The sequence below is a fragment of the Vulpes vulpes genome, chromosome 2, assembly GCF_048418805.1.
Source record: "Vulpes vulpes isolate BD-2025 chromosome 2, VulVul3, whole genome shotgun sequence".
NCBI lineage: Eukaryota > Metazoa > Chordata > Mammalia > Carnivora > Canidae > Vulpes > Vulpes vulpes.
In genome coordinates, this window is record NC_132781.1 from 155,736,158 (window position 1) to 155,760,145 (window position 23,988).

The following is a 23,988-nucleotide window of genomic DNA, read 5'->3' on the forward strand; positions in this document are numbered from 1 at the left end:
TCTGGGAGAGAGTATTGAATTGTCTCACAAATGTGTCTTAAGTACTGTAGTAACAAATGTCTTTTTTTTTTTTTGTCCTTAAATTTTTTCAAATCTGAGAAGCTTAGGATAATTTTAGACGTTAAAATGACTTTCTAAAAATGACTCCTGGGTGATGGTTCCATTTGAAAAATCAGTCCTCAGGAACTTTCTGTGACATTCTGCCATAGAGTATTGGCAGTGATTTGCTCAGAGATGCTCTCTTGTAGAGTGTTTTGTTATTGATAAGAGGCTGATGGTTTGGGTGTAGGGTTGGATTGACAGAATGGATTGATGGGTGTCCTGAGTTGTGGCTTTGGGTGGTGGTATGGAATTTTGAAGTAAGAAAACTCCAAATATTTAGGCATGCTCATTTTGAGCTGTTAAAACGAATCATGGCAACATTTTCTTAAAGTAACTTTACAAATGGCATTACAGTTTAAAAAAAATATTTATTGTATGGAATAAAGTTCTTTTTGGCTTTATCAAAATGGAGTCACTTTTGATGTTAGTTCATATGGAGTTGGGGTTTTAATCTGCCAAATATTTCTATTTTACATTGGATCAATTCTGAAATATATTCCTTAGAGAGAAATACAACAGAAACTTAACAGACTTAAGAAATTACATTTTAAACTGAGTAGATGTTCTGTGTGCAGTTAATATACTATTATGAATAGAATGCAGTGCAAATATTTTCTGTATAGTTTACTTGTAAGTCCATAGTAAAGTTCTTAATGCCATTTGAAGAAAAGTCATTATTGACAGTGTTGTGAATGCCACAGCATCTTTTAAACCTCAGCTTGACACATCAGAAGAACAAAAAAAAAAAAAAATGCCTAAAAATACGACTTTCAGAATTGATTAATCAAGCTGCACTTGCATTTGTAGAAGAGTTTAAAATTATGCCTTTCCACATTCTGATTGCAGCAAAGTAGATGCTTAGATAAATGCATTTCATTTTCTCTTTGGTGCTAAGGAGGGAAAGCCTTTGATACCTTTTGGAGAGTGGAAAGAATTATTTAGTACAAGTGGTTTCTCTTTTTCTCCCACCTCTTGTGTGGTTAGCAACAACTACAACAGTCCATATAATTTGAAGATTGATCCTTGGGGAATATAGTGTATGCTTACCATTCTAACAAATCAGATTTTGTTATATTAATCCTTAATCTGTAGTACACTGTGTACATCAGATTTAACTTCCAGTTTTTCAGGAGGGGAGGGGAAATGGGACTAGGATTTTTGTGGGTTTTTTGTGGGATGTGGGGATTGAAGTTCATGTTTATAGGGCTTGAAATTCATGTTTGACATTTTATCTTTTACTTTCATATTTGTACTCTTGACGTTTCTGTAGAGTAGTTGTATAGCTGCCTATATGCATATTAAATGAAACCCTAGTTTGTTAGTAATAGTGCTGAATATAACAATTCTTGGTTAAGCGTTGATAGCACAGTTTAGGTTATCCCCTTTGTTGCAATAACATTACTCCTTTTCAATTTAATTTTTAGGATTGGTAGCTTATGTCGATCTTGATGAAAGAGCAATTGATGCTCTCAGGGAATTTAATGAAGAAGGAGCTCTGTCTGTACTACAACAGTTCAAGGAAAGTGACTTATCACATGTTCAGGTAAGGCTATTACTAGAAATGCCTTTGAACACTAATGATCTGATATTACTTTACCATTACTTTTTTCCCTGAAGACAAGGGATTTTTGTTTGTGACCACCTCTGCTTCTGTTAAAAAAAAATTAGTTTAAAGAAAAAAAGACCCACTTACGGCAGAGTTCTCAGAAACACAACTGTAGAGTAAAATCTCACCTTACTTTTTTGCAGTAAGTTACTTTAAAAACTTAAAATCGAAGTCGGTTTGCTGATTGTTATTACTAGGTTTTTATGGATATAAATTATTCAGATTTTAAACATTTTTGGGTTATCTGATCTTGTTTACTATCTTGGAGGAAAATAATGTGGGTAGGAGGAATTGTTTTTGGAATGCCTGGCAAATATAGGCCAGATGCATTTGAATATCTGCGAGTGGAAGACTGTTTTGCCAGTGTGGAAGGTAAGCTCCCGAGGTCTTGGCTACCTTACTGCTGTCTGCTCCAGTTTCTGGCACATAGTAACCACCCACCAAAATACTCGAGTGAATAAATGAGTAAATATTTTGTTAAAATACTGGTCTTTTGAAATTATAAATTAATTATATATTTGACCCTTCAGTGACTCCTGGTGATTCTTTTTCATTGAATTACTTGCCTGTTCTAGAACAAAAGTGCATTTTTATGTGGAGTTATGAAGACCTACAGGCAAAGGGAGAAACAGGGGAGCAAGGTGCAAGAGTCCACAAAAGGACCTGATGAAGCAAAGATTAAGGTAAAACTTGGCTTGGGTAGTTGTAATGATAATAAGTTTAATGATGAGATTGAGTGTTTCTTTTCATGTTTCTTAGATACAGTTTTTATAGTTCCATTTTTTTTAAGCTAGTGCATGGAAATGAGATAATTTAAGGAAAATTACACAAGAATTTGGGGAGCAAACATTCAGTTGTATATTTGGCAGAAAACCCTAATTCAGACCCTGGCTTCATTACTTGTTCTGGCTATGAATGAATGATACATGTTTATTGATGATTCTGATAATAGCTTTTTAGATTAACTTAGTCATGTCTCTTGGTTTGGTTGTTTCTAAGCACTTTCTCTCTCTCTCTTTTTTTCTCTTTTTGGTAAAGAGGTGTTTTATAACTATTTTTCTTCTTCTGAATTTTTATTTACCTCAGTTTCATTATTTGTAAACTGGACATAGGAACAGGTACCTATTCCCATAGAGTTGTGAGGATTAAAGCAATTAAGATATTTCAAATGCTTAGAGTAATGCCTGGAATGTGCAAGAACTGTGTAACTAGCACCAATTTCTATTATTATTATTTAGATAAGCTGTTCTGCAAGGTAAAGGTAGGGCTTTTGGTGAAAGACCAGTGAACCTAATTCCTTATTTAGGTGGATATTGATGTTTTGCCACAGTGATAGACTTTTCAGATTTAAATAGCTATTTAATGAAGTTGTTTGTACTGTTTTGTTTTGTTTTAGATAGGAAATAGAACTTGTAGTTTCTGTCATATAATAGTTACATAGAGCTCCTTTGTACCTTTTCCCCTCATCTGTAAAATGGCATAACCCATTCTTACATTTTTATTTTTTATTTTTTAAAATATTTTATTCATGAGAGACAAAGAGAGGCAGAGACACAGGCAGAGGGAGAAGCAGGCTCCATGCAGGGAACCTGACGTGGGACTCGATCCAGGGTCTCCAGGATCACACCCTGGGCTGCAGGTGGCACTAAACCGCTGCGCCACCGGGGCTATCCCATTCTTCCATTTTTAAAATAAATATGTGAAAATTCTGTTTGACATAATAGTTTTTTTTTTTTTAAAAAAAAAAACTTAATGTATTGAATAGGCCTATGTTACTTCCCTAAAGCTGGATCTTTGCTTTTGGTAAGGTATATATTGTATGTATGATACATGTATATTAAATTTTAGACAAGTAATGTGTCGAAATGTAATACATAGATGTTGTGTGTATATTCTATATTAGGAGTAATTTCTGTGCTTAAAATTAGAGCAGCTCTTTTTGTGTCAAAGTTAGAAAAATAGAGAACCCTAAGGTGACTCTGGCATCTCAGGGTTTCTCCAAAGATACTTTTGAAGGCACTAAACTTGGTGACGTCTAATATCTCTTGTTGCTTTGACATTGTGTATAAATCTTCCTCATCTTAGGATGGTATTATGTCCAGATAAACCCACCCGAGGTTGATGAAATATCCTAAGTTGAAAGTCTACCTAATAACACTTAACCTGCCAAACATTATAGCCTAGACTACCTTATTATTATGTTTTTTTAGCCTAGACTACCTTAAACGTGCTTCAAACACTTACATTAGCCTATAGTTGAGTGAAATAACCTAACGCAAAGTACATTTTATAACGAAGTGTTGGATATCTCTTGTAGTTTATAAAGTTCGGTACTGACAGTGAAAAACAGTGGTAGGTATGGATAGAGAATGGTTGTAAGTGCATTGGCTGTTTACCCTTGTGGTTGATTGGGAGCTAAGCCTGCCTGCCATACCCCAGTGTCACGAGGGTATTGTCCTGTATATTGCTAGCCCTGGAAAAGATCAAAAATCAAAATTTGAAGTGTGATTTCTACTGAATGTGTATCACTTTCATACCATTCTGAAGTCGAAAAATCATAAGTTGAGTCATCTAGCTGGTTAGGGACCATCTAATTTTTTAAAACATGAAGTATAAAATTCTTGCCTTTTTAAGTAGATTTCATTTTTTTTCCCATTGTGTCTGCTCTGCGGGCCTCTCAAGGGGCAAGAGCTTTTCTTAGGGAAGAACTTTTCTCCATTCTCTCCATTCTCCTATCTCTATCAAGATATCTCTTGATATCTAATATAATGTGAAGAAGGTTGGTAATCCGGAAACATTAAGGTTTTGTTTTTTGAAACCTGAGTATACTCATTTGATAATTGGCAAATATTTTGAGTCTGTGTCGTGTGAGAAATGTGTCTGGTTCTTATAGAGCTATAGATGCAGAAGGAGTACGAAACAAAAGGATTAAACAAAATAAAGGTTAAATTACTTGACTATAATATAAAGTCATAGGAAGATGTGAGCAATAGTGAATGAGAAGCTGCATAAAGGAGGTAGGACTTTGGATTTTTTTTTTTAAAGATTTATTTATTTATTCATTCAGAGAGAGAGAGAGACAGGCAGAGAGAGAAGCGGGCTCCATGCAGGAAGCCCGATGTGTGACTTGATCCGGGGTCTCTAGGATCACGCCCTGGGCTACAGGTACAGGCAGCGCTAAACTGCTGCACCACCGGGGGCTGCCTGGACTTTTGATTTTTTAAGGGTAGAGAACATTTTATTTGAAAAGAATCACAAGTATGGTATGTAATGGGAACAAGTGAAGGAAGGCTTTCTCATTGAAATAGAGAAGAACGCAAAATGAGGAATAATGAGTATATAAGTATGAATGGGTAGCCTGGGGCCAGCTTATGTCACATTTAATAATCCTTCCCCCATTTTTCTGTTCTCATTCATATGAAAAAGCTGTTGCGCGCTTAGAGATTTAATATGTCTACAGTTGTTTCCATTAAATATATGGAAAGGAGCAGTGAAATGAAGTGGGAGCAAAATGTGTGAGTGGTACCAGTATGAATTTTGACACTATTTTATGTAACTAAGATACATAGCCTAAGATGTTGGGGTATCTTTTGGAAAAGATTAATATACTGATGTGTGATACAATGTTCAAGTATAAACAGATGCATCATTATCTTTAGGCATTGCTTGAGAGGACTGGCTATACTCTGGATGTAACCACAGGACAGAGGAAGTATGGGGGTCCTCCACCAGACAGTGTATACTCTGGTGTGCAACCTGGAATTGGAACAGAAGTAAGTGTTCTTCAGCTGCTTGCCAAAATCTCTCTGGTTTGTAAATTATTCTGTCTATTGTGTGATGGAGAAGAGTACTTGATTCTTTTCAAAATTTAGCTATAATTATTTTCTTTGGATATCCATTTGTATTTTACTGTAGTCATAAGCAAGAACCATGTGACTAGTAGATACCCAAACACTTGGTAAAGGAATGTAGAGTTCTTGGAACGGGTTGCTAAAACCATGCAAACAGCAACCCTGTTTTAGGTGCTGGGGTTGAGGTTACTAAGGAGAAGCAGTTACTTTATTCTGTTTTTGTTTTGTATCAGTAATTTTGAACAGTGCTTGTCCTCCCTCCTTGGCCTTCCCCCCATCACATAAAGGGTACTCAGTATTTGCTGAGAGATTTATTGATGAAATTGGGTTACACAAGGGAAGGATGTAGAATCAGATAAAAGTTCAAGCACATTGGTCTGAGCAAAGATGCAGTTTCTCCTCCATCTATGCCTTTATGAAAGTTTCTTCATACTTTGTTAGTCAAGTCTACTTTTTTTTGGTCTTTTTTTTTTTTTTTTTTTTTTTGGAGTTCAATTTGCCAATATATAGCATAACACCCAGTGCTCATCCCATCAAATGCCCCCCTCAGTGCCTGTCACCCAGTCACCCCAACCCCCCGCCACTCCCTTTCCACTACCCCTTATTCGTTTCCCAGAGTTAGGAGTCTCTCATGTTCTGTCTCCCTCTCTGGTATTTCCCACTCGTTTTCTCTCCTTTCCCCTTTATATTCTCCAAATGAATGAGACCATATAATGTTTGTCCTTCTCTGATTGTCAAGTCTACTTTTTAAAGATTTATTTATTTTAGAGAAAGAGAGTGTGCACATGCACAGGGGCAGGGAGGGCGCAGAGAGAGTCCCAAGAGACTCATGCTAGTGCAGAGCCTGACGCAGGGCTTGATGTCACAACCCTGAGATTATGACCTGAGCCAAAACCAAGAGTTGGACTCTTAACTGACTGTACCACCCAAATGCCTCACCAATTCTAATCCTTTAAATGGTCAAAACTGTGCTAAAATATAAATTTACGGCAGGGTCTTTTCTGATCTCATGTCTTTCTTTTTTTTCTTTTTATTTAAAGATTTTATTTATTGAGAGAGAGTGCAAGCAGGGGGTGGGGCAAAGAGGGAGGACCTGGGATCTGTGAACCATGCAGGCACTCCTGGTCTGGTGTCTTTCAGGTAGCCAAAAGCAGAGATTATTATTATTATTTGTAGTTTGTGAGTAAAGACATCACCAGTTAACAGCACTTTTTAGATTTATATCAGAAATAATTCCAGTGTATTCTCTTTATATAGAGTTTACATTCCTTGGTCTTTGTTTCCTGAAATTCTTTTAAGCATTATTATAGTTAATATTCCAATTCTCAATATTTATCAGTATTAAAGGAGACTCAGAATTTTTATTTTTCATGATACTTAAATCAGCTACATATTATTGTTTCGAGTCTCTTAAAAAATATTCTAAATTACTTAATGTTCCATAATTATTGGTATATTGGTAGAGTTGGAATTGGAAGGCAAGCCATCTAAGTTTGTTAAAGGAGCAAATGTCATTGAAACATAGTATACAATAAATAGTATTTTGGTCTCTCTCTCTCTCTCTCTTTTTATTTTTATATTATTTTTTATTTTTAAGTAATCTATACCAAAGTGGGGCTCAAACTCACAACCCTGAGATCAGGAGTTGCACTACTGACTGAGCCAGCCAGATGCCTCAAGCCATCCTTCGTTTATATTTTATTTTTTATTTTATTTTTATTTTTTTATTTTTATTTTTTTATTTTTTTTTATTTATGATAGTCACACAGAGAGAGCGAGAGAGAGAGGCAGAGACACAGGCAGAGGGAGAAGCAGGCTCCATGCACCGGGAGCCCAACGTGGGACTCGATCCCGGGTCTCCAGGATCGCGCCCCGGGCCAAAGGCAGGCGCTAAACCGCTGCGCCACCCAGGGATCCCCCCATCCTTCATTTTTTAATGTTCTGCTTAGATTTTGAACTCTTGCAGATTTCATTTACATTTTAGTTACTTTTAAACAATATATAGTTCAACTTTCTTACTCAAACTATGCCATATGTATTTTTTTCAAATGGTTTTAAATTGTTTGCTTACTTAAACCCTCTTATAAAATAAATTAAAAATGGAATAGTCTTATTTCTTTAGTTATAAAATCCTTAGGAATAAAAATAAGTCTGTGTGATATTGTTAATGTTCTTTCCAATGTCCAGCATAGCCTGGTATAAAATTAGTTGGGTGCATCTGTTTCATAATTATAAAAATAAACTTTTTTAGTCCATTAGATTTTTTTTTTTTTTGTATTTTTTATTATTTCTTTATTCATGAGAGAGAGACAGAGACATAGGCAGAGGGAGAAGCAGGCTTCATGCTTCGGGGGAGCCCGATGTGGGACTCGATCCTGGGACTCTAGGATCACTCCCTCAGCCGGAAGCAGACGCCCAACCACTGAGCCACTCAGGTGTCCCTTTTAGATTGGTTTTATTAATGAGCTCATTAGTGGAGACTTTTTAAGAGTTTTAAGTTTTTATTAAGATTTTATTTATTAGAGCACAAGCTGGGGAGAGAAGCAAAGGGAGAAGGAGACTTTCCTCTGAGCAGGTAACCCCACGTGTGGTGCTATCCCAGTAGGACTTGAGCCAAAGGCAGATGTTTAACTGAGTGACCCACCCCTGGAGATTTATCTTTGTTTTATATAGATAAGAAACGAGTTTGTTAGTGCTCTTTTAAGATTTCACTTAAAGCATTTGAACAATTTAATAGAACAAACTATTTTGAGTATCCAATTAGAAACAAAGTTGGTATCCTAATTGTAAAATATGCATATTTTCTTATGTTGCATTGTCTTTTTAGGAGAAAGATGCTTTTTCCTGTATGTTGATTATTGTGGCATACAGCAAATAACTTTGCAGTGAAATCCTATATGAGCCTAAACCACTCCTATCAAGCAGTTTGTTACAACCAAATCTTAGTGTAAAGGTTTGGATTCTTCCCATTAAGTTAAATTCTAGGAGATTTGGCCTATACTTGTTGGAAATTTTTTGTTGAAAGTTTTGGTTTTTTAAAGATTTATTTATTTTAGAGAGAGGGGAGCAGGTGTGCAAGTCGGGGAGAGGCAGAGGGGGGAAATCTTCAAGCCCACTCCATGACCCATGAGATCATGACCTGAGCTGAAACCAAGAGTCAGACACTTAACTGATTGAGTTGCCCAGGTGCCCCTAAAATTAAAGTTTTAAGAAATCAGAAAAACAGGTTTTTCATATACTGGGTTGCTAATTTAATAAATAAGTTGGTTTTAGTTGGTGTCATTTTTGATGTAGTGAGGTTTAAGTTTTGTTTTGTTTTTTTTTTTGAGGTTTAAGTTTTTGTTCTTTATATGTTTCACTAGTCATGTTTTAAACGATTTTATGTATTTATTTGAGAGAGAGTATGAGAGAGCATGAGTGGTGGTGGGGAGAGGGAGAGGCAGGCTCCCTGATGCAGGGCTTGATCCCAGGACTCTGGGATCAGGACCTGAGCCAAAGACAGACACTTAGCTGGCTGAGCCACCCAGGTGCCCCTATACTCATTAAAACATTTTAGCTCTTCAGTTGAGGAAGTTAAAATTAGTGTCAGTGCTTGAGACTGACAAATTATGAGAAGACCAAGGTTTCATCTTAGTAAAATCTGTAAATTAACCCTATAAAGGAGCACTTCTTTACAGAAATTGTTTCTAAGTATTGTCCTGAGATAAGAAACATACAAGAAGAAAAAAATATATAAGAAAGATAGGTATTAATTTTGAAGGTATTTTTGTATGTCTGGGCCCTCAGATATAGTTTGGTTATGGTATCTTTGTATTCTTCAGCTGGCACTATAAATCTATTTTGGTTAGCAGCCTCTGCTTTTATTTGTTTCCATTATAATAAGAAATTTTTATTTTTTAAGACTTTATTTATTCATGAGAGACACGGAGAGAGAGGTAGAGACACAGGTACAGGGGGAAGCAGGCTCCCTGCAGGGAGCCCGATGTGGCACTCCATCCCGGGTTCCTGGGATCACGCCCCGGGCTGAAGACGGCACTAAACCGTTGTGCCACCCGGGCTGCCCAAGAAATTATTTTTTTAAACTGCCTATCACTGATGTTTTGTAGAGGAATTCGAAGGAAATGATAGATTGAGATTTAATTCTTTGGTATTTTAACTAATGGAAGTTTTAGAGAACCAGTGTATTTAACAGAGTTGTAGAAGTATATGACTTAGTAGTACCTGAATTGAATTATGTATAGGGAAGAGCTGCTGTGTTTGCAAAATAGCAAATAGGAGCTGGATAATGGAAGAGCCCTAGTAGATAGATACTCAAAAGACTAAACTGCTGCCTCTTTCCTTCCAGAGCCTCAGAGGGCTTTCTCTATTACTATTAGAGTATTTGATAGTAGACAACCAAAACTATTTTCAAGCTCTGATGCTTAGTGAGTAAAGAAAGAACTGTTGTTATGGTATTCATTAGATTCTGTTCTAATAGAGGCAGGGGGAGACTTACCTCTATATGCCTGAGTGCTTACTCTGAACAGTTCATACAGAGCCAAAATGGCTCAGGCATCAACAAGTTAAGAAAAGGAAAACATTTCTATTTTGTTTTAGTTAATTAAAAATTGAGCTTAGAAACTTGAAGGAATGATGCTTAGTTTTGAATGCTGTTTATTTTTAGCCTTTTTAAGTTACTTAAGTGTCCTGTGTTAAACTGATCTTGAAATGAAGCCATATCCTGCTTCTCAGTAAACCAGTATTTTTAACCTGTTTTTTCTTGGACCCCACTGATTATAATATTGTTGACCGCAGATTTGTCGGTTTTTTTCTTAAGTAAAACAGTATTCTTACAGGGAATCTGTAAGTTAGACTTGTAACATTCAAATGATACTTTATATATAGAGTGCAAGGAGCTGGCTCTTATGCATTTTTTTTTTTTAAGATTTTATTTATTCATTCATGAGAGACAGAGAGAGAGAGAGAGGGGCAGAGACACAGGCAGAGGGAGAAGCAGGCTCTATGCAGTGAGCCCGACGTGGGACTTGATCCCAGGTCTCCAGGATCAGGCCCCAGGCCAAAGGCAGCGCTAAACCGCTGAGCCACCCAGGCTGCCCCTAAAGTGTAGATTTGAACCCAACGTAACTTAAAACTCAACTATTTCTCAACATCCTTCCTACTTTCATAGTTATCAACCTGTTACTCTATGCTGCCATCATCCCATGCCTGGATTGCCTTGTGAATCTGACTGGTTCCCCATAAAATCTATTTTCTACCTAGCTGCTAACCTTTGAGAACATGTCATACGTAGTCACTGGTCAGTTTAGAACTCTCCTATATCTTCCCAACACATTTGGAATAAAATGCAAACTCCTAACATGGTGTAACTTTTATCTGGCCACTGTTCTCTTTCCCAACACTGTCTCCCATGTGGACCGTTTTTTCCCAGTCACTGTCCTGTTTGCTGTTGATCCCATATATCAAGTGTACTTCCATCTTTGTGTAGTTGTTCTTTACCTTTGAATGCTCTTTCCTCAGATTTTTTACTTAATTTTCTGCTCTAGGTCTCAGTTCAAATTTACCTGTTCAGGGAGATTCTCCTAATTAAAATACAACCTCTTTTCATTATTCCCTTTCCTTTTATTTTTCTTAGCCTTTAATACCTCTTGAAATCATATTTATTTTTTAAAACTTTTATCTCTATATATAATGTATAAGCCTCATGAATGCTTAGACCTTGTTTGTGATATTCACTCTATCACTAGAACTTAGAAAAATACATAGCATATGTGTTCAACACATACAGGGAATTCCATGTTTCATGAAAAGTTTGGACATGTTCTATGAGTAGTTTGGAAGTTAGTTCCTGTATAAGCTAGGTATTATTTATTGGAACAACTTCAAGCTGATATTTAGAAGATTAATTGGGTATGGATAGGAATGGGAGGGATTTAAAGTATCAGAGATTTTTGTTTAAAGTATTATTTCCTTGATCATCATGAGGGATAGAGGGAGCAGCAGAAAATTAGGTTCTCCCAAGAGAAATGAGGAAATCAGAGAAACTGGTTGACAAGGGTGGGTTTTACTTATTTTTATTTTTATTTTATTTTATTTTATTATTTTATGATAGAGAGAGAGAGAGAGAGAGAGGGGCAGAGACACAGGCAGAGGGAGAAGCAGGCCCCATGCACCGGGAGCCCGACGTGGGATTCGATCCTGGGACTCCAGGATCGCGCCCTGGGCCAAAGGCAGGCGCCAAACCGCTGCGCCACCCAGGGATCCCTTTATTTTGATTTTTAGAAAAAAGAAACATTTGTTATAGATCTATTATGTCTATGGTAGAATATTTAGGAAATATTACAGAAAATAAAATTCATTTTTTCATGCTTTGATAAACCCCTTATTAGTATTCAGATACACATTCATATCTATATGTACATATCTATATTAAACAAAAATTGGCATTGCTACTTATTGATGATTTCAGGTAAAATGAGGACAACCAAAGGCAGTTGGAAGTATAAAATCAGGTCTTTGGATGTTGTAGGTATGAGAGATGACTGTATAGATATAGATTTGAGGAATGTATATGATCCTTTTAAGTGAAGGAAATGAAGGAAACACATGGAAGATAAGGAGGAACATGAAGACTATTATTAGGTAAATAAAAGAATCACCGTAGAAAGGATAGAGAAATAATTAAAGGTGAAAAGACCAGGCTAGACCAGGGGTTCTAAAAATTGAAGAGAAGAAAATCTTTAGGAGGCAGCATCACCATTGTTAACACTTATGGAGAAGACAAGATGAGACTGAGGAAGAAAAAACTTGAATTTAGTCATTTGAAGTTCATTAGTGACATTTGGGCATACAGCTTAAGCATTAGAGGAAGAAGCCAGTGTTCTAGTAAAAGTGAGTGTAGATGCCAAGGGCCCTCCAGAGTGAGTTTTTGTTAGAAAGATAGTTCTGTAAGGATACCGCACAGATGATGCCTTAGATGTCTTTTACTTCTTTGTAGCTACACAGTGCTAAGGATATGATAGATGTGTTGGATAACTACAGGAGTGAAATAAAACAGACATGACCATGTGTTCAAAGCATTTGAAAGTGAAAGAACAGATAAATGAACAAAGTAAAGGTTTCTTGTTTGCATATTGTTGTGTTATGGGAAATTTGGCATGTTTGGAAGGATATACTGAGCAAAATAGGGGAGGTGAAGAAATAAAAGTTGGCAATTATTTCCAGAAGAATGTGGTTAGAAGAAATGGGCTTAGCTGTTATGGTTATCAGAAACTTAATATCCAGTAATATTTGGGCATCTTTTGGATTGCTGTGTCATTAATCATTAGGTCATTTTTCAGAATATGAAGTGTTGATGTAGAGGAGTTTCACCATAAAATTCATCTCTAATGTAGACACTGACTTAATCTTTATGGCTGTGTTTGGGGGCACCTAGGTGGCTCTGTCAGTTAAGTGACTCTTGGTTTTGCTCAGGTCGTGGTCTAAGGGTTGTGAGGTGGAGTCTGGCAGACTCCCTGCTCAATGAAGTCTGCTTGAGATTCTCTCCCTCACTTGCTCTCTCTCTCTCTCTTTCTCTCTCTCTCAAATAAAGAAATAAATCTTTATTTATTTATTTTTAAAAAGATTTTATTTATTTATTCATGAGAAGCAGACAGAGAGGTAGAGACACAGGCATAGGGAGAAGCAGGCTCCATGCAGGGAGCCCAATGTGGGACTTGATCCCAGGACCCCAGGATCACGCCCTGGGCTGAAGGCAGAGCAAAACCACTGAGCCACCCGGGCTGCCCAAGAAATAAATCTTTAAAAAAAGACTGTGTGTAGATTGCAAATGTTTTAACATAAAAGATCATCTTTAATGTTGCCGACATGATGGAAACTTGAAGAAAATTGTGGTCTGATATTAAATACTGAGAACGTTTTTGATTGTTTAATTCTAACATTGTATATTATAATTTAATCCTTATTACATACTTTTTTTAGTAATTTTTTTTTTTTTTTTTTTTATTATTATTTATTTATGATAGAGAGAGAGAGAGGCAGAGACATAGGCAGAGGGAGAAGCAGGCTCCATGCACCGGGAGCCCGACGTGGGATTCAATCCCGGGTCTCCAGGATCGCGCCCTGGGCCAAAGGCAGGCGCCAAACCGCTGTGCCACCCAGGGATCCCCACTTTTTTTAGTAATTTTTTAAAGATTTATTTATTTGAGGGGGAGAGAGAGTGTGCATGTAGGGTGGAGAGGCAGAAGAAGAGAGAAACTTAAGCAGATTCCATATTGAAGCAGAGCCCATTGCAGGACTTGATCTCATGACCCTGAGATCCCAATCTAGCTGAAATCAAGAGTCAGATGTTCTGACTGTGACACCCAGGTGCCCCTAGAGTTTAAAAAACTTGAGGAAGACCACTTCAGTCTTTATTCAGTTACTGTTTATAGGGGCACCTGGGTAGCTCAGTTAGTCAAGCGGCCTCCTTTAGCTCAGGTCATGATCCTGGGATTGAGCCCCACATAGGGCTCCTTGCTCAGGGAGGAGCCTGCTTCTCTCTCTCTCTCTCTCTCTCTCTCTCTCTACCCCTCCCCCCTACTTATGCTCACTTGCTCTCCCTCTCACCCTCATTCTCAAATAAATCTTTAAAAAAATAACTGTTTTTATGAAAATGCAGATATATTTCCCAAAGATACGGACATGCCATTTATTCTGTGTTATTGTGAAAAAAAGGTAAACTATAAAAATAAAAAATTTAGTTGTACAGATTTTGCACACTCACATTAGTTTCCATTTTTCAGTGTGGAATATTGTTCTATGTTAATGATCCTGAGGTCATTATAATAAATGTTAGAGTTAACTCCTAAAGATATAAATTGTCCGCATTCCTCCTTAGCTATCTTTGTTCCCCTAGCCCCTTAGAAGTAAGGTAGTTCGGCTTTATGGCTACAAAATGCTTACTTTGGGATTCTAATACCGAGATTTTATTTCAGGTGTTTGTAGGTAAAATACCAAGAGATTTATATGAGGATGAGTTGGTACCCCTTTTTGAAAAGGCTGGTCCCATTTGGGATCTACGTCTTATGATGGATCCACTGTCTGGTCAGAACAGAGGGTATGCATTTATTACCTTCTGTGGAAAGGAAGCTGCCCAAGAAGCTGTTAAACTGGTATGTGATAAACAAATACCCACTGTCTAGTGGTAAATCACCTCAATTAAAAATGTTTGCAGTTAACATTGTTTCATTTTCTTTAGTTTTTGCTTTGAATGATTAGATGTTGATACATTTGATATGTGATCTTTGTTCTATTTTTCCTGATTATAAGAGTAAAAAGGAATGAAAATACCCAAGAAATAATGTGTTAGAGAAAATCTCCCATAATTTGAGTAAGTTATTTATTAGATTGGTTATATCTAAAGTTTCTTTTGAATATTTGGCTTCTGCTGTTCCCTCTTTAGATTTCAGGCAAAAAAGATGTGAATTATTACTGTTAAACTTTAGGACAAGATTCTGAAAAGTGTAATGAAGGTTGGGATGGATTCTGGGGAACATAACTGGGTGACAGTGACTCTTAGTACACAATTCAGGAAATGATTGAGACTATTTTTGTTACAGCCTAATAATCATAGTTTATTTTCTAAGTTTTTGCCTGTTCTTTCTATCTTTTGTTTATAGGCCCTTCAGTCTTCTCTGTCTTCACTCTTTCTCTCCTTTTTTACTATTTGAGAGGCCCATCTTCTGTAATCTAGTAATTTCCTTTTACCCTTTGTACTTAATAGTATAATAGTATTAGTAGTAGTAGTACGTTGTAACAGAGTTGTGTAAATTTCTTCACACCTGTATTGGTACTACCATCTCAGTAACTTAAAATGACTGTCATTGTTTTTGCATACTCTGCATACATCTAAAAGCCTCACTTTGTCTAGTTCCAGTCCTTCTAAAATGGGTACCTCTTTCACCAGGGCTTTTGGTTTCATTAATCACTTCTCAATTAGTTCCACTTCTAGCTTAACCCAGATTTTAGTTTTTATTAAGAGCTTTTGCTTCCAACTTGTTTTTGTTGAGAAGTTTTCAAAGCTTTATTTCCTAATTTTTGGCAACACATGGATGATTTTTATTTTTTAATAATCATGTATCTTTTAGTAAGCTAATGGGTAAGTGATGTTAAAGCCTAAGAAGCTAAGGAAACTACCACCACCACCATAGTGATTTAAAGAAAGCCTTTTTTCTTTCCTGTCATTTCATATGATTTTGAAGGTATTGTGTTTGATATGCAGTTTAAAACTTTTCATGTTTACATTCAGAACACTGTGTTTTGTGTAGAATGTGAAATTTTTCTGAATTTCTCTTTATTGATTATACATAGTTATTAACTCTTCATTGTTATTTTGCTTTTGGCTTATCTGTAATTTTATCTCTAAGGACCTTGAATGATCAGTCTTGAGTACTTTTTCTGAAATTCTCTGGAAAATTTTTCAGATAGATAGCATTGAAATATGACAATAAGATATTTTTAAAAATAAAATGAATAACTGAGTCATTTATGTTCAGAAGAACAGTAAAAGTTAACCAAACTAAGATGAGAGACCATAACAAGTTTTAAAATACACATTTATATAATGGTAAGCATGAGGGAACTCGGTGAGTTTGTGAAGCAAGAAGTGTTTGACCTTAAATTGTTAAATTTTTTAGATTGAGATCAGTTGTCCTGAGTTTGGGATGGTTGTGGGGTATCTGGTTCTTTTCTTCCCTGCAGTGTGACAGCTATGAAATTCGCCCTGGTAAACACCTTGGAGTGTGCATTTCTGTGGCAAACAACAGGCTTTTTGTTGGATCAATTCCGAAGAATAAGACTAAGGAAAACATTCTGGAAGAATTCAGTAAAGTCACAGGTAAAACAAAAATGTATTTAGTAGAAGTTAGTTTTGGGAGATCTGTGGTACTATTTACAAGTACAGAAAAAGGAGGTATATATTAATCTAAAAATTCAAATCTTCAGTGTCTAAGTTGCCTCCTTTCTGCTTTACAGTGGTTTTGGTCTAAGCATGTTCCATTATATCCCTAATTTATTGGAATGTCCCTGTCTGTACCTTCATTAATCTTTAGGTTTTGCCAGAGTCTTTGTCCTGTAGCCCTCCAATGAAGGCTTCCTGACATCCATTGTGCTTTAGGGCCAAGAGGATAAATTTTTATCCTCCTTTCTGTTACCTTGTCTAGATCAGATTTTTCAAAATCTCCAGTTCTAAATCCATGGAATTGATTGAGAAGTGCATTTTACATCACAGGTCCATATACATTTATAACTGAAACAAAATTTATCAAAACTGTACTTTCACGATCTGGCGTAATTTTTCCTATTCCGTTTCATTTTTTTTTTTTTTTTTTTTTTTTTTTTTAATCGTGGATAGAGATTCTCTGATGCTAGCTGTGGTTTAAAAAAAAAAACGAAATACTGATTTAGACCATTACTTGCCCTCATAAAAAACACGATTTTGTCATCCATATACTGTCCATTCTCTTTCTTTGATGCTGTCACCTATTGCTCTTCTGGATTCATCTCCCATTAATCGAAGATTGCTTTTGGCTCATAGTCTTTCTCTTCTGCCCTAAATTGACTTAGTAGTACCTTTGAGATGTAAGTGGATGGACTGTCCAGTCCCCTAGCCTCCTAGTTCTAAGACTACCTCATCTCCAGTTCTTTACTTCAGCTCCCCCACATCCAGAGAACATTCTGGAGCTTGCTGCCAGAGATTCTATCCACTCCAAAATCTTGATTTCTAGTGTTCTCCTTTGTAACCACTGCCACCATCCATCGCAGTTGTGTTGGGCACATGCCTGTAATAGTGCAGTTCTTTGACCTCATCACTTTATTATCTGTCAGCTTCTTATTGGCTTCTTATCCATTTATTCATTCCTTCAGCAGGTATTTATCCAGTGCCTATTAAAGTGGTGGCATTGTGCTGTGTGCTGGGATGCAGTGGTGAATAAGATCTATTTTCTGCCCTTATAGAGCTTACATTCTGGGAAAGGAGATAAGACCAAAAATTAAATATTTACACATTGTGGTAAGCACTGAGAAGAGGGAAATAAAGGATACTTAGCTGGAGAATACCTACTATCCCTGTTTTGATGGTTATGGAAGGCTTTTCTGATAAGATGACATTTCCAGCAAGCCCTGAAGAATGAGGAGGATGTAGCATATAAAGAGCAGAGGGATATGCATTCTAAGAGAGCAAGATGTGCCAAATCTCTGAGGCAAGAAAGAACTTGATGTATTAAAGCAACTGAGAGAAGGCCAGTGTTGTTAAAATTACTGTAGAATTAAAGGTAGAATTAGATGAAGTAGGCAAGGCTTTTGTGGACCTTTTAAGGAGTTTAGATTTTACTCTTTGTAGAACAAGAAGGTATTTAAAGATCTCAAGCAGGGAGTAACATCTGTTTGATGTTTTTAGAATATTATCCCCACTGCTATATGGATAATGGTTTAGAGGGGTTTAAGTGTAGGAGCTAATCAAGCTAATCACTTAGTATCACAGTAGTTCGGACAGAAGATTGGACTAGGGTAGTAGCCGTGAAGGTGGAAAGAAATAGATGGGCTTGAAATTGGGTAGGGGAGTAAAGGAAGAATCAAGAATGAGTACTCAGTTTCTTGCTTAAGAGCCAGGGGGTGGTTCTTATTATTAGATAGGAAAGTAGAGAAGACAGATTTGGGGAGTGGTGACTGCAGTTTTGGACATGTTAAATTTGAAATGTCTTTGAGTCTGGGCTTGAAATAAAATGTAAGCATTCTTAAGGATATAGATAGCTTTTTTTTTTTTTTTTTTTTTTTTTGCTTTTTAAAAGTACAAACTAGCTGATACTACCAAGAAAGAACATATGTGGAAAGATGAGAACACAAGACTAAGACCAGAGGGACACCATTATTTAGCAATCGTTTTCATTCTTGGTAAAAACAGTAACTTTTAAGTTAGTCCAAGGATAATTTTTGATCATGATTACTTGGTTGAATGTAAGTTCTCTTGAATTTATATTTATAACTTGGTTTTTAAATTCCTTGGTAGTATTTTCATAAATTTATAAGGTCATGTTATATCAAACACTCTAAAACATGGTAATATGTTACATGTCAGAATACAGTAACTGGACCTGTTTAGGGCTGTATCCTCAGGACCCTGAAAAATTAAAAAAGAACATAAAATACTGTTTCACAACTTATATCTAACAATGCTGATTTAATTGTCTACTAGGTAATTAGGGAATCATTTTGAGGCTTCTTCAGTATTTTTTGCTCTTCGGCAAATGGATTTAGGTCTGCCTAATCGCTAGATGTGTGGTGGATGCTTTTGGCTTATATATCTGGCTGTTGGTTTAACAGAGGGTTTGGTGGACGTTATTCTCTATCATCAACCCGATGACAAAAAGAAGAATCGGGGGTTCTGCTTCCTTGAATATGAGGATCACAAGTCAGCAGCACAAGCCAGACGCCGACTGATGAGTGGAAAAGTAAAAGTATGGGGAAATGTAGTTACAGTTGAATGGGCTGACCCTGTGGAAGAACCAGATCCAGAAGTCATGGCTAAGGTAAATGCAGTTGTTTGGGCTGGGGGTGAGATGGTTATTTAAATTTTGTGCTTCATGGTAAAGCTCAACTTTTAGAAGTTTCATGTTAAATATAGTTCTTGATGTTAATTCTAGGATGTACTTTTTTTTTTTTTTTTGTTCATGAGAGATGCACAGAGAGAGAGGCAGAGACACAGGCAGAGGGAGAAGCAGGCTCCCCGCAGGGAGCCTGATGTGGGACTTGATCCCGGGATCACGCCCTGAGCCGAAGGCAGACGCTCAACCACTGAGCCATCCCGGCATCCCTAGGATCTGCTTTAATACCAACTTAACAGTCTGTTGGTATCTAGAAATTTCCAAATCATCCCTTTTTCCAGAGATTAAATGTACAAAAGGAACTGAAATGAAATTCCTTTAAGTATTTCCATATACACTGAGAATGTGTTTAGTGCTAGGTACTAGGAGGGCTACAGAAGTTTAAAAAAGTCAAGACAGAAGTAATGTTTTTTGGGGGTTATGAAATTGTAATCCTCATCGACCATCCTTTTATTACATGGCCATTGATTATATTTTATTTAAATTTATGGCTGATTTTTTTTTCTTTCTTTTTTTAAATTTAATTATCATGTTCCCTTAGACTATTGTCTCCATGAACAAAGACAAAGGGTTATCATGCTTGCTATTATGTGATAGTGGCAAAACATACACAGCAGGTCCTGTGGCAAGCCTTATATTTGCATTGCTACAATCTTTGGTAAATAATGGTGCTATGAGTCCTGATTGTTAGGCTTACCTCTGAGTGACTCCTCAGAGTGAAGAGATTCATCAGAGTTGCATCTGCTGTTTTAGTGAGATTTTTAGTATTTGGTGTGTCTCTTCCCTTGATGAGGTAGCAACTCTCTGATGACCATAAGTTAATGGTTGAATTCTCCTAATCTGAGAAGTCTTTCTCTAAAGCTTTTTATTCCAGGTTCTGAGCAGGTAATCTTCACTCTAATTAGTTTGAAGGAGAGCCGCAGTTTATGCTAGTGTGATCTTTTTATAGGTAAAGACATCTTTGGGTTGAGACAAGATCCACTGAGAAGGAACCAGAGAAGGGCTTAGATGTGCTGCTCCTTGTCTTTTTTCTTGTATTCCTTGATTAGATTTGTGTTAAGGAAAGGGACTGGGAATTTAAATAGTATGTATGTATGTATGTATTTATTTATAACTTGATTTTAATTCATTTGTTTCTTCTAATATAATTCGACTTTGGACAAACCTATTGAATTTGGATGTCCTCTATTTTATTGGAGTTGGATAAATCTCTTAACCCTTACAATTTTGACCTGCCTTATAGAAACTGAGTAGAGTTTGTATTGCTTTTTCTGTAAAAACATGTTTAAAAAAGCATAGGTATATTACACGTTAGATGAATAAAATTTCCAGAAAACCAGTGTAGCTGGTGGTTTGTTCATCAACACTATCCACGTACCTCTTAAAACCTTTCAGATTAAATGCATCCTAAACTTCTATAGGGTTAGAAAACGTCAGCATTTTATTCCAGGAACTAGTCTTCCTAGATTGTAAGTTTCAGAATGAAAAGGGGCCTTTATAAATAGTATGTTTTTGTTTCTTCTCTGAAAAAAAAAAAAAAAAAAAAAGAATAAAAGATTTGTATTGAATTTTTTGGAAAAAGTAAATAAACCAACCGAAGCATGTGAAACATAGAGTTTGACCCCTATGACAACACTGTAAAAATAAAGGGGGTAGAGGTGGAGGTGGACAGTGTTAGATTTTTCCCGCCGTTGAATTAATACCTTCCTCCAAGTAATTTTTATTCATATACTCCTTTATCTGAGGCAACAGTTCAGTGGTATGTTAATTTTTTTCTTTGAATAGTTCCTTAGTTTAGAAATCAAAATTATGTAGAAAGGTATAGACAGAGAAGTCTCACTTCTACCTCACTCCGTCTACTGTATTCCCTTATCTCCAATACACACCCAGATTTAGTAGCCTCTGCTTTATTCTTTTAGTGCTTCCTTCCTTACTTAGGCAGATACAGGCAAATATGAGTATATATTCTTACTTTCTGACTTTAAATGATGGTTACAGGTAATCTGCATTCACTGATCTATATTTTATTCGTTATCCTGGATCATTAGCTCTGAGGAAGTATACCATTATTATGTGTACCACTAAGAAGTGTTTCCAATTAAATTATGACACTGCTTGCATGTCACATTGGCTGGAAGTTGGATCCCTATTTCAGAGAAGTAAAAAAGGGAAAAAATGTCTTAGTAACAGTGTATGTTGGCAGCCTCTTCATATCCACTCTTAGAGCTCTTCCTCATTTTTTTATGGCTACATAAGATTCCACTGTGTGGATGTACTATACTGTATTCAGCTGGCTGAGCATTGGTTTGTTTTTAATCTTTTATTATTACAATACTGTAATGAATGAGCTTGTGTCCTGTCAAGTTACTAAAAATGCAGATATACCTGTAGGATAGATTCTCAGAGATAGAATTGCAGGCCACAGAGTACATGCATCTGTAATTATTAAGATATTGCCATATTCCCCTGTACCATTTTACCCTCTCACCAGCAAAATATAAGAGGCCCACTTTCTTCCTCATCCTTATCAAAATAGTTTGTGATGATATTTTTGGATTTTGCCAGTCTGGTAAACCATCATAATTTGCTTCTCTTACTGTGCATGGGTTTAAGTTTTTAATATGTTGAAGGGTCATTTGTGTTTCCTTGTGTGAACCTTGTATTCATGAATTTTGTCTGTCTTTCTATTCAGTTTTCCATTGAGCTGTTTCTTATTTTCTGGAGCTCTGATAAAAAACAACAACAACAACAAAAAAACAGAGATTAACTCTTTGTGATAGAAGTAATTTGTCTTTGGCTCTACTTCTGGAATGTTTTTGGCATGTGAAAGCCATTTATTTCTAGTAGTTGAATTTTATTGCTCCTTTATATAATAGATTTTTTAAAAAGATTTTTTATTTATTTATGAGAGATACACAGAGAAAGAGAAGCAGAGACACAGGCAGAGGGAGAAGCAGGCTCCATGCAGGGAGCCCAATGTGGGACTCGATCTCGGGTCTCCAAGATCACGCCCTGGGCCAAAGGCAGGCGCTAAACTGCTGAGCCACCCATGGATCCCTATATAATAGATTCTAAGTCACAAAGCCTTCCTTGGAGTAGTTATGTAAAGGAATTACCTTTATTTTTTTCTAATATTTTTCTCTCCCCATCCCCACCCCTGCCCACCCCTTTAAAATTTTTGATGTATTTGGAGTTTATCCAGGTGTATTTTGAGATATGAATCCAGCTTTTTTTGTTTAGATTTTAATTTTCAATCTTTTTAAAAGATTTTATTTATTCATGAGGAAGAGACACCGGCAGAGGGAGAAGCAGCCTCCCCATAGGGAGCCCAATGGGGGACTCAATTACAGAACTCCGGGTTCACACCCTGAGCCAAATGCAGATGCTCAACCGCTGAGCCACCCAGGCGTCTCTAAGATTTTATTTTTAAGTAATCTTTATACCCGGTGTGAGGCTCAAACTCATAACCCTGAGATCAAGAGTCACATGCCCCTCTGACTGAGCCAGCCAGGCACCCCCCCCCCCCCCCAACTTTTATTTTTATCCAGGTGAACATTATAGTTTGTTATATCTGGTAGGGCTGGTCTCTCAATTTTGTTATTTTTTTTTCCTATTTATTTTTTCATATGAACTTTAGAATTAGCTTACTCGGTTCTAGGGGAGCAGAACTGCAAAACATGTTGTTTTAGTTGATACTTAGGGACCTCTTAAGTTTGTGGATTATGTGTCGGTTCCTTGAAGGTTCTGTTTACAGGGTTAGGTACTTTAATGACAGCAGGAGAAGGAACCAGAAATCTATGTAAATTGGTAACTGACAGAGTAATTTTCTTGGAAATTTTTATATTTTCTGTGATGCACATTTATTATTAATTTTTTAAAAAGATTTTATTTATTTATTTGACAGAGCATGAATAGGCAGACTAGCAGGCAGAGGGAGAGGGAAAAGCAGGCTCTCCAAAGCAGGCTCTCAGTAGAGAGCCTGATGTGGAGCTCGATCCCAGGACTCTGGGATCATGACCTGGGCCAAAGGCAGACTCTTAATCAAATAAGCCACCCAAGCGCCCCTATTTAATGTTTTTGAGAAGGAAGGCCTGCAGTGAGGATAAGAAGAAATACTTTAATGTAAGACTTCAGCTAAAATTAAGTAGCCAATGCCAATTTGTGTATTTGTTGTATTAGGTGAAAGTTTTATTTGTGAGAAACTTGGCTACTACAGTGACAGAAGAAATACTGGAAAAGTCATTTTCTGAATTTGGAAAACTCGAACGAGTGAAGAAGTTGAAAGATTATGCATTTGTTCATTTTGAAGACAGAGGAGCAGCTGTTAAGGTAGAGATTTTGAAATTTTGCTTCTTGGTATTTGAATTTTGTTGTTGAAACTTGCAAACACATAAAATGACTTTAAAAACTGAAATAAAATTGGTTTTCAGCTTTTGCCGAACTCTGGAACTTTGTTTTAATAATCTGTGAAGTGATAGTAATGTAACAGGTAAGACTTTGTATTTCAAAGCCTGATTCTTACTAACTAGGTTTGTGATTTCAGGCAAGTTATTTTTAATCTCTGTATTGTTTTTGTAAGCTTAAGATTTGATAGCATGATGCCCTGGAAATACTACAAGATACAGTAATTAGGTGCTGTAAATGATAAATAGGTAACAAATCATACTATAACTACTTTGTTTACCATAGTTTGTGGACCTGGAAAGATCCAGAGCAGTGTACATAACACACAGCACAGCCTATAGAATTCAGCAGATGTGTTCTGAGACAGTGGTTAGTTCTTTATAAATTT

At 36.5% G+C, this 23,988-nt stretch overlaps 1 protein-coding gene across 3 annotated transcripts in view; it reads left to right on the forward strand.

Moving 5' to 3' along the window:
- HNRNPR (heterogeneous nuclear ribonucleoprotein R) overlaps positions 1 to 23,988 on the forward strand; it is a 32,114-nt gene that overhangs the window by 4,738 nt on the left and 3,388 nt on the right. For all 3 annotated transcript variants that reach the window (XM_072750808.1, XM_026012423.2, XM_026012425.2), the window contains 7 exons: positions 1,527 to 1,645; positions 2,284 to 2,391; positions 5,368 to 5,481; positions 14,532 to 14,708; positions 16,297 to 16,432; positions 18,916 to 19,121; positions 23,376 to 23,525. In XM_072750808.1, coding sequence (XP_072606909.1) covers positions 1,527 to 1,645; positions 2,284 to 2,391; positions 5,368 to 5,481; positions 14,532 to 14,708; positions 16,297 to 16,432; positions 18,916 to 19,121; positions 23,376 to 23,525 — 1,010 coding nt within the window. The remainder of the gene's footprint in view (positions 1 to 1,526; positions 1,646 to 2,283; positions 2,392 to 5,367; positions 5,482 to 14,531; positions 14,709 to 16,296; positions 16,433 to 18,915; positions 19,122 to 23,375; positions 23,526 to 23,988) is intronic.